This window comes from Cervus elaphus, chromosome 18, assembly GCF_910594005.1.
Source record: "Cervus elaphus chromosome 18, mCerEla1.1, whole genome shotgun sequence".
Classification (NCBI taxonomy): Eukaryota; Metazoa; Chordata; class Mammalia; order Artiodactyla; family Cervidae; genus Cervus; species Cervus elaphus.
In genome coordinates, this window is record NC_057832.1 from 48,964,564 (window position 1) to 48,978,643 (window position 14,080).

Genomic DNA, 14,080 nt, shown 5'->3' on the forward strand with positions numbered 1-14,080 from the left:
CCCCTTTTTAAAGCAAAATATCCGTGGCATTAACAGATAGATTCATCTCTCATACAATTCAGGGGACAGAAACTATTGTTAGATGGTGAACAGAATTTGCCCAGAATGTGAGTATATTGAATATAAAGAAGTGTTCAATTAATAGTAAGGTATCTCACATGCAGAGAATTTTAGAAAGTTACAGCAGGGAGTTAGGAATGTTAGCACTTATGTAAGTAGCTCTGTAGTCCAGGAATGTGTCATGTGGTACAAAAATTAATAGAACAGTGTAGTTACTACCATGATCAGGTGACTAAGGTTAGCATGTCAGTGAAAACCGCAGAATAGGGAAAACAACCATTTCAAATACTGAGCACTTCATACATACCTCTTTTTGCACCAAGCACTTTATATTCACGCATGTCTTGAACTGTGCTTAGTCGCTCCATTGTGTCTGACCCTTTGCAGCCCCGTGGACTGTGCCTGCCAGGCTCCTCTGGGAGCCTGGGATGCCTGGGACATCCCAGGTAAGAATACTGGACTGGGTTGCCATGCCCTCCTCCAGGGCATCTTCTCAACCCGGGTATCGAACCCAGGTCTCCCGCATTGCAGTCGGATTCATTACCCTCTGAGCCACTAAGGAAGCCCAAGGAATAGGCTATTGGAGCAGGTAGCCTATCCCTTCTCTGGGGGATCTTCCCAACCCAGGAACAAAACCAGGGTTTCAGGTATTGCAGGCATATTCTTTACCAGCTGACCTATCAGGGAAGCCCATATTCATGCATTAGATTAAGTGTAGTACAGTGTTTTTTTAAAGAGAAAGAAATGAATTATGAGAGGCAAGCAAAATAGCAATAGCCAACAGTATTTTTTAAAAAATGTACTTGGCATTCGTTATTCTTAAGTAGAATGAATTCACGGTCCTAAAATTTAAAGGAAACACTGAATAGTAATTTTTCCTCTTGGATATTTTCTATCACATTAAGAGCTCTGAGAAGCCTTCCAGAAGAAATCAGTTAGTGTCTTTTACCCAAGTTTACCAAGCTTTTTATCATATAGGTAAAAAGAATAAAGAAAAATTAACCTACCATACCCTGCTCAGCCTGGCATACAACTGAAAAAAACAAAAAGAGGCTTTTCTGCCAGTTGGTTTTCAAAGTGGTTGATTCCTGAAATTCAGCCTTCCTCAGCTGTGATGTAAACCTATCATGTGCATAGTCTGTTTGAATTTGTTGTATGTCCTCTGTGAGATTTGAGATCAGGGGAAACTGACAGCAGATAGGCTGATACTCATGCTTTTTACTAAGCTGTAACAAAGTCTTCTGTCTCTGTCCCAGGAGTTTTATGTGTCTCCTGCCAACGTGTTAGCTTGTAAGTAACGTAAAGTCTAAAGTGCAGTAGTGTAGCATAGTAATAATACAATTGTTTGCTGTTTCTATAAGTTAGTTTGAGTAATTTTTCCTGGGCTACTAGTTTTGACAGAGGAGAAATAAGAGTTACTGGGCAGTCAGTTCACAGATGCTGTGATCTACCAAAGTCGCAAGGTCTTTTTTGTGTGGGTGTCAGTGTCACAATTTATTTTTAGCTTTTTATTTTTAATTGGAGTGTAGGTGATTAGCAACATGTTAGTTTCCAGTGTACAGCATAGCGATCCAGTTATAAATATAGATACATTTTTAAGAAAGATTCTTTTCCTAAATGAATGGTTCCAGAATGAGTAGCGTTCCCTGTACTGTACTGTGACTCTGTTAGTTATTTATATACAGTAGTATGTATATGTTAATCCCAAACTCCTAGTTTATCCTTCCCCCCTCCTTCCCCTTTGGTAACCATAAATGTGTCTTTGAAATCTGTGAGTCTATTTCTATTTTGTAAAGAAGTTCATTTGTATTATTTTTTTTAAGATTCCATATATGTGATACCATATGATATCTGTCTTTCTGTGACTTACTTCACTAGTATAAAAATCTCTGGGTCCATCCATGTTGCTGCACATGCCATTATTTCATGCTTTTTTTTATATTCCTTTGTATATATGTACCACATCTTGTTTATGCAGTCCTCAATCAATGGATTGTTTAGGTTGTTTCCATGTCTTGGCTAAATAGTGCTGCAATGAACAGTGGGGTGTGTGTATCTTTTCAGATTGTGGTTTTCTCTGGGACTATGCCCAGGAATGGGGTTGCTGGGATCATATGGTAGCTCTGTTTTTAGTGTTTAATGAATCTTCATACTGTTGTCCTGAATGGCTGTATCAATATACATTCTCATCAACAGTGTGGGAGGGTTCCCTTTTCTCAGTGCTAACTCCAGCATCTACTGCTTATAGATTTTTTGGTGATGGCCGTTTTGACAATGTGAGGTGGTACCTCATTGTAGTTTTGATTTGCATTTCTCCAGTAATTAGAGATGTTGAGCATCATATCATGTGCTTTTTGGCCATCTGTCGGGAGCCGTTATGGGAGGTCCCGCCCGTGACGAGGTCATGAAGAAAATACCAGGCAGGCAAGGCCGTCCGGGATCCCATCCATGACGAGGTCATGAGGAAAATACCTGACAGGCAAGGCTGTCTAGAATAAGGGACCCTCCAGGTTGGCCTCGGCCTCTACCCCACCCTGTATCCTCCCCCCTTTTCTGCCGTTGTTCTTGTTTGCCCTGCTGCAGATTCTTGTGTTGCCTGCCGAGAGCTCTCCTGCTCCTCTTTCACTGAATAAAGACCAACTTAAAAGCTAATTAATAAATCTCCTGGACGCTGGTACCCTATGAAGGGGCCAGGGATGAAGGAAATGCTTCAATTCAAACCCTTTTGCTGGCATTCTGGCTTGTTTGATAAATGTGTAATTTCATTGCACAAAATGCTCATGATTGTTCTAAACATCCTAAGCACAGTACGCTAACAAAAGAAACCATTAAGCATAGGCCCCTTCTCGGGGTGAGAAAAGCTCCACAAATATTATAGCCACAAATGTGCCTAATAGAAAATAGTTTAGATAGAGATTAGCTGGCGACTTCTTGCAGGTAATTAACTTTTAGACTAAGAGCCTGTTTTGTGCCATATCTGCTGTTTTTGCAATCCTTTGCATTTCTGTTCTGTAAAAATGTAATCCTATCTAGTTCTCATGGAGATGACACCTAATAGAAAGAAAATAGATTAACCACAAAAAATATAGGGTTGGCTACTGAAGTTGCTTAAAGTTGCACCAGGTGCAAGCCATAAATTGTCAACAGGCCTGAAAGCCAAAAGATATTATACATAGAGATTAACCATTAAAAAGGCCCTAATAGGCACAGAGCCCTTTGGGGGGGTGAGGAAGCCCTATTAAAAAATACAAAAGATATTGTTTTAAAAGTGGTTATTAGATCAACGTTTGATTGATGTTAATGTGCTGAGGTTGTGCAGTGGAAACTATTGTTAATATAGTTAAAGATACAGTAAAATAAGAATTTAGCCCTAGTGTAAAAACAATAAGATAATTGTTAATTTTAACCAGGAGTGCGAAACAGGGGCTGCCTCTCCAGAGCCACAGAGTCTGTGTATGTTAAACCTTTTAGATAAATTTAGCTGAGAATTTCTGCAAAAAGACTGACTTTTATGTTAACGAGATTATATTTCTATTATGTTGCAACTTGCTGTACCATGAGACTGCCAATTTTCTGTTTTCTGCTAACCTCAAGGCCAGAAGATAATGTACAAAAAATCTATGGGAAAAGACTCTCGTAAACAAAAAATATACAGAGCACACCTGGTTTCGTGAAGGACAAGCTGATATAATGTTAAACTAAGTCTGTATGCTTATCTGCCCCTTAGAAATGTACCAACTTAGGGTATAAAGGCTACGGTGAAAAATAAAGCAACTGCCAGACTCTGCCGCACATTCCTGGTCTGGTCTCTTTCTCTCTCTGTCTCTCCCTAGCAGACTTGACCCTATCAAGGCGGTTCCTACGTGTCTCTCGCCAACGCCGTTCATCCTGAGGGTTCCTCTGGATCCTGCTGGGGCTGGACCCCGGCAGCCATCTATATGTCTTCTTTAGAGAAGTATCTGTTTAGATATTCTGCCCATATTTGATTGGATTGTTCGTTTTTTTGATGTTGAGCTACATGTGCTGTTTGTACATTTTGGATATTAATTCCTTGATAATTGCTTCACTTACAAGTATTTTCTCTCATTTTGTGAGTTGTCTTTTTATTTATGGTTTTCTTTGCTGTGAAAAGTCTTCAAGTTTAATTAGGTCCCTTTTTTTTTTCATTACTCTAGGAAGTGAATCCAAGAAGATAATGCTGTGATTTATGTCAGAGAGTGTTCTGCTTACGTTTGCCTCTAAGAGTTTTATAGTATCTGGTCTTACATTTAGGTCTTTTAACCATTTTGAATATCTTTTTGTGTGTAGTGTTAGAGAATGATCCGATTTCATCCTTTTACATGTAGCTGTCCAGTTTTCCCAGCACCACTTATTGAAGAGACTGTCTTTTCTCCATTGCATATTCTTTCTTCTTTTGTCCTAGATTAATTGACCATAGGTTCATGGGTTTATTTCTGGGCATTCTGTCCTCTTCCACTGATCGATATTTCTGGTTTTGTGCCAATACCGCACTGATGTGTTGCTGTAGCTTAGGAAAATAGCTTTTAAACCCTCCTAGTTAAGACGTTTTGTCAGTATGTTCTGAGTATCTTTGGATTTTTTAAAGATCCTTCAGAAACAATGATATCTCAGTTTGAGGTGTTCAGTGTTCACTGTGGCACCTAATGTGAGGAGACTGAATTACTCTTGGATTTTAGTAGGAAACAAAGCAATTAAAATTTGTTAATCACTCAGTTGTGTCTGATTCTTTGTGACTCCCAAGGCTTCCCTGTCCTTCACCATATCCTGGAGTTTACTCAAACTTATGTCCATCAATTCAGTGGACTTGATGCCATCCAACCATCTCATCCTTTGTTGTTCCCTTCTCCTCCTGCCCTCAATCGTTCTCAGCTCAGAGGCTTTTCCAATGGGTCAGCTCTTCACATAAGGTGGCCAAAGTATGGGAGCTTCAGCATCAGTCCTTCCAATGATCATTCAGGGTTGATTTCCTTTAGGATTGACTGGTTTGATCTCCTGGCAATCCAAGGGACCCTCAAGAGTCTTCTCCAATGCCATAATTCGAAAGCATTAATTCTTTAACGCTCAACCTTCTTTATGGTCCAACTCTCTCATCCATACAAGACTACTGAAAAAAAAAAACAAAACAAAACGTAGCTTTGACTGTACAGACCTTTGTTGGCAAAGTAATGTCTCTGCTTTTTAATACACTATCTAGGTTTGTCATAGCTTTTCTGCCAAGGATCAAGCAATCTTCTCATTTCATGGCTGCAGTCAACGTCTGCAGTGATTTTGGAGTCCAAGAAAATAAAGTCTGTCACTATTTCCATTGCTTCCCAATGTATTTGCCATGGAGTGCTGGGACCCACTGCCATGATCTTCATTTTTTGAATGTAGAGTTTTAAACCAGCTTTTTCACTCTGTGCTTTCACCTTCATCAAGAGGCTCTTTAGTTCCTCTTCGCTTTCTTCCATAAAGGTGATGTCATCTGCATATCTGAGGTTATTGCCATTTCTCCCAGTTGTGTTGATTCCAGCTTGTGCTTCATCCATCCCAGCATTTTGCATGATATACTCTGCATATTAGTTAAATAAGTGTGTGACAATATACAGCCTTGACATACTCCTTTCCCAATTTGGAACCAGTCCATTGTTCATATCTGGTTCTACCTGTTGCTTCTTGACCTGCATATAAGTTTCTCAGGAGGCAGGTAAGGTGCTCTGGTATCCCCATCTCTTGAAGAATTTTCCACAATTTGTGTGATTCACACACTCAAAGGCTTTAGGATAGTCAATGAAACAGAAGTAGATGTTTTCCTGGAAATCTTTTTCTCTGATCCAACAGATGTTAGCAATTTGATCTCTGGCTTCTCTGCCTTTTCAAAATCTAGCTTGAACATCTGGAAGTTCTCAGTTCACATGCTGTTGAAGCCTAGCTTGAAGTATTTTAAACATTACTTTGCTAGCACATGAAATGAATGCAACTGTGCAGTAGTTTGAGCATTCTTTGGCATTTCCCTTCTTTGGGATGGGAATGAAAACTTACCTTTTCCAGTCGTGTGGCCACTGCTGAGTTATCCAAATTTGCTGGCATATTGAGTGCAGAAGTTTCACAGCATCATCTTTTAGGATTTGAAATAGTTCAGCTGGAATTCCATCACCTCCACTAGATTTGTTTGTGGTGATGCTTCCTAAGGCCCACTTGACTTTGCATTCCAGTATGTCTGGCTCTAGGTGAGTGATCACAGCATCGTGGATATCTGGGTCATTAAGGTTTTTTCTGAGTAGTTCTTCTGTGTATTCTTCCCAACTCTTCTTAATCTCTTCTGCTTCTGTTAGGTCCATACCATTTCTATCCTTTATTGTGCCCATATTTGCATGAAATAATCCCTTGATGTCTCTGATTTTCTCGAAGAGATCTCTAGTCCCTTATGATTATGCAGTGGATGTGACAAATAGATTCAAGGAATTAGATCTGATAGACGAAGTGCCTGAAGAATTATAGATGGAGATTCATAACATTGTACAAGAGGTAGTGATCAAAACCATCCCCATGAAAAAGAAATGCAAAAAGGTAAAATGGTCTGAGAAAGCCTTACAAATAGCTGAGAAAAGAAGAGAAGTGAAAGGCAAAGGAGAAAAGGAAAGATTACCTATCTGAATGCAGAGTTCCAAAAAATAGAAAGGAGAGATAAGAGAGCCTTCTAAGTGAACACCGCAGTTACTAATACTTTGTCCTATAAACTTCTTTGGGTAAAGCACAGACAGAGTGTGGCCTGTCTTCCCTTTCTGTGGAAGGCTGTTTTAGGGGGAGCTCGTGCTCTCTGCCATAAATGAACCCCTGCTAAGGAAAGCGGGGTTACCTAACAATATGTATTCTAGTAAAAAGTAAAGATCCTTCACAGTCTAGAACTTAAGTCCTGTTGCTGAAAAAGATGAAACCAAGTATCCTTTCCTTTTCTTCCAACTTGCTTTAAAAATTAACTTAGAACTGGAGTTCCCTGGTGTTTAAGAATCCACCTGCCACTGCAGGGGACATGAGTTCAATCCCTGGTCTGGGAAGATTGTACAAGCCGCGGGGCAACCAAGGCCATGTGCTGCAACTACCGGGCCCCCACACAGCAACTGTTGAAACATACATGCCCTAGAGCCCAAGCTAGTGGTGAGCAGGGGCTACTGGTTGTGATATGTGGGCTTCTCCTTGTGGCTTCTCTTGCTGCAGACAAGCTCCGCAACAAGAGAAGCTACCGCAAGGAGAAGCCCACACATGACAACTTTAGCCCCTGCTCACCGCAACTAGACAAAGCCTGTGGGCGGCAGTGAAGACCCAGTGCAGCCAAAGATAAATAAATGAATAAATGTTTTAAAAAAATAGTTCAAGAAATGCATTTTAAAAAGGAAAAGAAAATTAAAAACCTTATAAAAATTAATTTAGGAAAATGGGGCCAAGATTGAATTTAGAAAAAATGTTTCAGAAAAAAATACAGATGCATAAAGAAATAAAAATTCAAATAGACGACTTCAGACAGAACATAAGACTAAATGTTTTGTGATACAACAGGAACTAGAAAAAGCACAGGTATAAGAATGGACATCTTTTAATGAATGAAACCAGTCTTTCTGCAGTGACTGTGAAAGCCAGAAATATTACAACAAGTAACTATTAACGCACATTCTACTCCTTGTACCGTTTCACACAATGCTTTTTATTTTCATTTACATCTCTTAACACTAACACAGAATTCTTTTTATTTTTATTTCTTTGTTTTTTGGCTGTGCTGGGTCTTCATTGCTATGTGCAGGCTCTCTCTAGTAGTGGTGAGCAGGGGCTCCTTGTTGTATTACGTGGGCTTCTCCTTGTGGCTTCTCTTGCCGCAGAGCATGGTCTTTAGGTGCGTGGGTGTCAGTGATTGTAGCACTTGGGTTTAGCTGTCTTGCTGTATGTGGGATCTTCCTGGGCCAGAGTTCAAACCTGGGTCCCCTGCATTGGCTGGTAGATTCTTAACCACTGGACCACCAGAGAATTCCTAGCACAGCATTCTGAAATTGCCAAGCATAAGTTGTATGCGGCTGAGTGAAAAGATCAAAATGTACTCAGTTTTCCAGAAGAGCTGATGATCATGGAAAATGACAAAGTCCTTTTACATGTCCATTTACATTATCATTGACAAAAATATAAACATATATTGTTAAAGAGAGCATGATAACAAATAATTCCATAAAGAAAGAAACTGAAGTAATGTATAATAAATGGTTCAGAGGCCAAGCACTTGGTTATCATTCTTAAATGCCTTTCAAAATAGTTGATCCTCATGAAATGCAATGTACCAACAGTCTTGGGGTCTGTGTTGCTGCAGGGACACTGATAAGGGTAATGATATTTCCTCTCTGAGGAAGACAAGTGTTCACGATCCAGGATTTGCTTAGGTTGTCCACTCCCCTGCCATATGTACACCAGGGGACCAATTAGTAAATCAATACCAAATAAAAATGATTGTATCATGAGTAAGTGAAGTCTGTAGAAACTTAAGTGAATTGTGTGTATATGTTGACTTTTAAAAGGTACCTATTTTTGTTCAAAGTGTGAATGGCATCTTAGTAATCCTTCAGAAATGTGCTTATGCTCAGTGCAAAACAAAAACAAAAAATGGCACTAGTTCTTCAACTATAAGATAAGGTGTGCTTGCGAATATAAAGCATATCAAATCTTCATTTTGTAGGTCAGTATTAAGAATGATCCTGATGTAGCTGATGCATGAATGTGAAGACTCATTTGCTCCCTGGAAAGAAGAAAGGTAAGTACTTAGTATTTATCAGAAAGTTGTGAAAAAATAGGTAATTCTGACATTCTTTATATTGAAGATGTCATATTTTTTAGTAATTAGCCCAGCTTCTCAAGCTGGAGAGAAAAATTCTCTGATGCACTTCATGGATAAGACAGATATTTTCCCATTCCAGGGAACATGGAAGGCTCCTTCCCAGCTCTCAAGAGCTGCATGCAGTCAGATAAGGACGGTCACCCATTAAATCTGCTCTGCATGGGCATTCCCACTCTTTTCTGTCCTTTCAGACCATCCTCCATTTAGTGGTGTATGTACTGCTACTTTCAAAAAGACTTGGTTTATTCTTTCTGTGAGTAAAACCACACCATAGCTCTACCATCTTTGCTTTATTCCCTCCTGTACATCCATCTTCTTATTTTTTAATTGTTTATAAATCTGCCCACAGGGATAATTATTACAATATTCAACATGAGGCCTGTTTAAGGAAATCTATATCTGTGATTCTTCTAAATCAAGTAAATCAAGTAACCTATAGAGAACAGTGTTCTCTCTTGTAAAGAATGGCAAAACCACGAAATATTGTAAAGTTATTAGACTCCAATTAAAATAAATAAATTTATATTTAAAAAAAAGACATTGTTGTGTAAAGAGCAGTAGCTTCTCACTGCAACAGTCAGATGTTTAAGAAAAGTCAGTGTACTTGTTGACAGTGGCACATTAGAGAGTTCTCCATCTTTCACCTTAATTTACCCAGGGTATTCAGGGTTCATTAAGCATTGATGAAGTATATCATGTAACAGGTACAGGGAAGAGTACAGAGAAATTTACAACTATTACACTTCATTTTGAAAAGCATATTTTCCCACTAGAACAAGTTTGTTGTAATATGGCTTTTAAGTAGATAATCTTTCTGTCTATTATGTAAATGGTCATGTGCCTTACTTTGTTTAATCATAAGCTGTTTGTTACTTGACTAATGACAGGTCTTAAAGGTGATGCAATATTTCCTTCATTACAATGTGAATATATTAGATTAGCGTTTTGAATATTCTGTTCAGATGGATTATAGGCAGAAGTATTCAGTCTTTTTAGTGAATAAATATAGGCAGAAAGCATCAGAACAAAAGATTGAGTGGTCTTCCTAGGCCCAAGTTCTCATTCTTACATACAGAAAATACTGTTCCCTGTCCTGTTTTACTTTTTTTTAATAATTCAATTTGACTGATGTCACATTTAGAAAATGAACGGATTTGCACTTTTAAAATTTTCTGTAATGTCTCAAAAAGATAGATAGAGTGAATGCTGGTGAATCCCTGGCTACTGGAAATATACAATTTTTTTAGAGATTAGTTGTGATAAGTCATGTAAAATGGTTATCATATTTTGGTGCTTAATAGAAGGTCAGTCATTATCAGTGGCAGCTCCAGAATTTCTGTATAAGACAGCACACAGTCAATCTGATTGAAAATAGGGTGAGAAGACTTGTTTTGAAGTTGTAATTTTTCATAGCAAGTATATTGCTTTTATTTTGATTGTATGTATTTTTTGGTTTTCCTGGGAAGAAGGGTGGAGGGAACCCTATGGGTAAGTGGAAAATCCTCCCCACACCCTACCAGGCCATACCAATGCCACATATGATTATTAAAGGTGTCCATTTAGGGAAGATTGAGTCAGATGCTCCTCTATTTACAAGGGGGCATAGGCGCTAACAACTGAAACACAGACGCCTGAGCCACCTCTTCAGTTTTGCTTAAACTCCTACTGTCCGCATTTACCTGATTTTTCCTGTAAACTCTGAGTAATTTGGTTTTACTGTATTGGCTTGTTTTTCTTCTATTTTTTATACTATTGTATTCAATTTTAGTTAATGAACTGTAATAATTCATCAAGGCTTCAACATTAAACATGTAGGGTACACATTGTGATTTTGTACTATGATTATAGCATATTTTTATGCTACAGTCTTTTATATTAATATGCTATCTTGATCTTAAAATAGCATATTTATCCTATTTTCTTACTATCATTTATTGAGTTTCTGTTTCTCCTTAATTCCTAGCTTATTTAACAATTTTTTCTATTTTCTTTTCTCTTGTAAATTTCAGTCTCCCCAAATATGTATCATTTTCATTTATATATAAACTTTCCTTGTCTGTGATTATATTAATTATTTGTGATTTTAAAATAATTAGCTAGAAATAACCAAGTAATGAAAAGTTAGAACACATTTAGCTTTTGTGCAACATTTCAACTTTTCAAAAGTGATGATTTCGTATTTTAGCCCATTCCTCTCAAAAGAAAGATGTAATGTAGTGATCTGCTTGGTATTACTAGGGCTTATTATTCATTCAGCCTTCTTTTATGTTTTAATTTACATTAAACATCTCAAAACTTCAAAGATATATTAAAAACAATTGTTGACTAGACAGATCCAGAAATATTTGTAGCCTAATTTATAACCTCTTTTTGATAAAATGAAAACAAGTAATATATAAACTAATGTTATAGAAGCTGTATGTAATTTTTATTATATACTTACTTATTTAACACTTCACTTGGCATACACAGTATGAAATCATAAAAGCAAGAAACATCACTGTACCAATACTCCGTAAAATGATTTGTACCAGGCGAAACAGGTTTATTTTTCCAGTGACTTGATCTATGAACATTGCTGCCTTCTCATCACCAATGGTGGCAGTCTGTAATAAAGTTAATAGTGTTTTCGGGGTAGTTTAGTGAAGCAAAATACTCAAAACCCTCAATTTATGTTTCAGTTTTTTTTTCAAAACACTGTATAAGTTTTAGTTATTTTTTTCTATAAAACAAGCTAATGGAAGTCTCTTTGCATGTCAAAGAAGGTAATAAATGCCACGGTGGAATATTTAGAGAAATATAATCATTTCCCTTTAGACATATTATATAGCATTCTTCAATACACTGACTTCTTTGTTCAATACAGTGGTCTTACAGAAATATTTTCCAGTTTCCCAAAGAATCTTAGTGACAGAGGGAAATACCAAGGGTCAGCAGTTTCCTTCCTCTAAAGGCTTATACAATGCATTTCCTAATTCTGTGGCTAATCCATTCCATGATTTTTACACTAAAAATATCTTGTCAGGAGATAAACTGCCTACATTTACTATAATCTCACCTTTATAAACTTGTTTGGCTTTTATTAACACTACAGTATTCACACAATGAGTTATTTGGAATTTCATGTTTGCATGACTCTTCCCCATGACAAGCACTGTGGCAAGAGATAGTGTTTAATAGATGCATTATGGAAATAATATTAGAAGAGAGGAAGTACTTTGTCTTTCTAAAACAAAAACACTGAAATCTAACGTAATCCTGCTATTTCTGCATGGCTTAGTTCTCTCACAGTAATTGATTATATAATTAATAATGTATAAACTTGCCCACATGAGTAATGGAAACTCACACAACTTCAAATACTGTGAACACTTATTCAATTTTCAATCATCCAAGTTTTTTCTATATACAAAGATGTTTGCTATTTTTAGTGACTAATAGATAAAAATACTAACCTCATTAAGCCAAAGAATAGGCACCAAATAGTTGTGCTCCAGATTCTTTAATGCTCTGTAATATACATTGAAAATAATTATAAAATATTAAATAATTATGGAAATAATTATGTATTATACATGCATAACAGAAATGTTTTAATTATCTGTATAAATTAATGTTCAGAAACTAATTGCTGTTGTGTCTTGGTTAAATTCCTTGATTTTTGTTCCATGTGATGAATCATTTAAATTTTAATGTCTGTTTCTGAGATTTATAATCACTCTTAGGAAACTTTCTAATATATATTTCTAATTAGATTCACTTTTTCTAATCATTTATTTTCCCTTTCAACAAGTGATGCTCAGGAAACAGAGAGTCAATTCCTAGGCAGGTTGATAAGTCCGGAGGTCCCCAGGGAGAGAGGGGTCTGGAATTCTCAAGGAGGAGGAAAGGACAAACTTTTTTCCTCTACATTCCTTAGGATTATATAACAATAATGTATCCTGCATGAGGACAGTTTCTGGAAAAAAAGCTTCTGGCTAATCCTGTTACCTTAAAATGTAAATTACGGGAGTTCGTCTAGTAAGGTCTTTGCAACCTCCAGACATTCTTTTGATTCACTGTAATAACTAATTAAAAGTATATAACTCCATTGCTAGCACTAGTGAGGGGGCACTCCTTCTGCCCCCATCTGATGTCTGTCAGAAGCTTTCTCTACCTCTTTTATACTTTAATAAAACCATATTACACAAAAGCTCTGAGCGATCAAGCCTTGTCTCTGGCCCTGGATTGAATTCTTCTCCTCCAGAGGCCAAGAATCCCGGCATCTTTTGTGGTTCGGCAACAACTTTTCAAAACTAAACTTTGAATTCTGGAAACTACTGTCGTAGAAATATTTGGATAGCTAGTGGAATGAGCAATACCACCATACACTCATTCCAAAATGTATGTAAATGCCATTTCAATACAAACTAGATATAATTCTGAATTGCAAATGAAAGTTAAAAGCATTTAACGATTTAATGAATTAAGACAAGTTGAAATTTTATTTTGTATATGTTTTTTCATCATATTGGATTATTGCTGCATGAGTTTATTTGAGAAAACTAAGAAGAAGTGGCAAGAATATACAGAAGAACTATACAAAAAAGATCTTCATGACCAAGATAATCACGATGGTGTGATCACTCACCTAGAGCCAGGCATCCTGGAATGTGAAGTCAAGTGGGCACTATGAACAAAGCTAGTAGAGGTGATGGAATTCCAGTTGAGCTAAATCCTAAAAGATGATGCTGTTAAAGTGCTGCACTCAATATGCCAGCAAATTTGGAAAACTCAGCAGTGGACACAGGACTGGAAAAGGTCCGTTTTCATTCCAATCCCAAAGAAAGACAATGCCAAAGAATGCTCAAGCTACCGAACAGTTGCACTCATCTCACATGCTAGCAAAGTAATGCTCAAAATTCTCCAAGCCGGGCTTCAACAGTATGTGAACCATGAACTTCCAGATGTTCAAGCTGGATTTAGAAAAGGCAGAGGAACCAGAGATCAAAATGCCAACATCTGCTGGATCATCGAAAAAGCAAGAGAGTTCCAGAAAAACATCTATTTCTGCTTTATTGGCTATGCCAAAGCCTTTGACTCTGTGGATCATGACAAATTGTGGAAAATTTTAAGAAATGGGAATACCAGACCACCTGACCTGCC

At 37.3% G+C, this 14,080-nt stretch overlaps 1 protein-coding gene across 1 annotated transcript in view; it reads right to left on the minus strand.

The window, feature by feature from the left end:
- Positions 1 to 7,662: 7,662 nt before the first annotated feature.
- LOC122674020 (platelet glycoprotein 4-like) overlaps positions 7,663 to 14,080 on the minus strand; it is a 56,053-nt gene continuing 49,635 nt past the window's right edge. The window contains 3 exon segments of the mRNA XM_043872006.1: positions 7,663 to 8,836; positions 11,379 to 11,541; positions 12,391 to 12,445. Coding sequence (XP_043727941.1) covers positions 11,383 to 11,541; positions 12,391 to 12,445 — 214 coding nt within the window. The 3' untranslated portion in view covers positions 7,663 to 8,836; positions 11,379 to 11,382.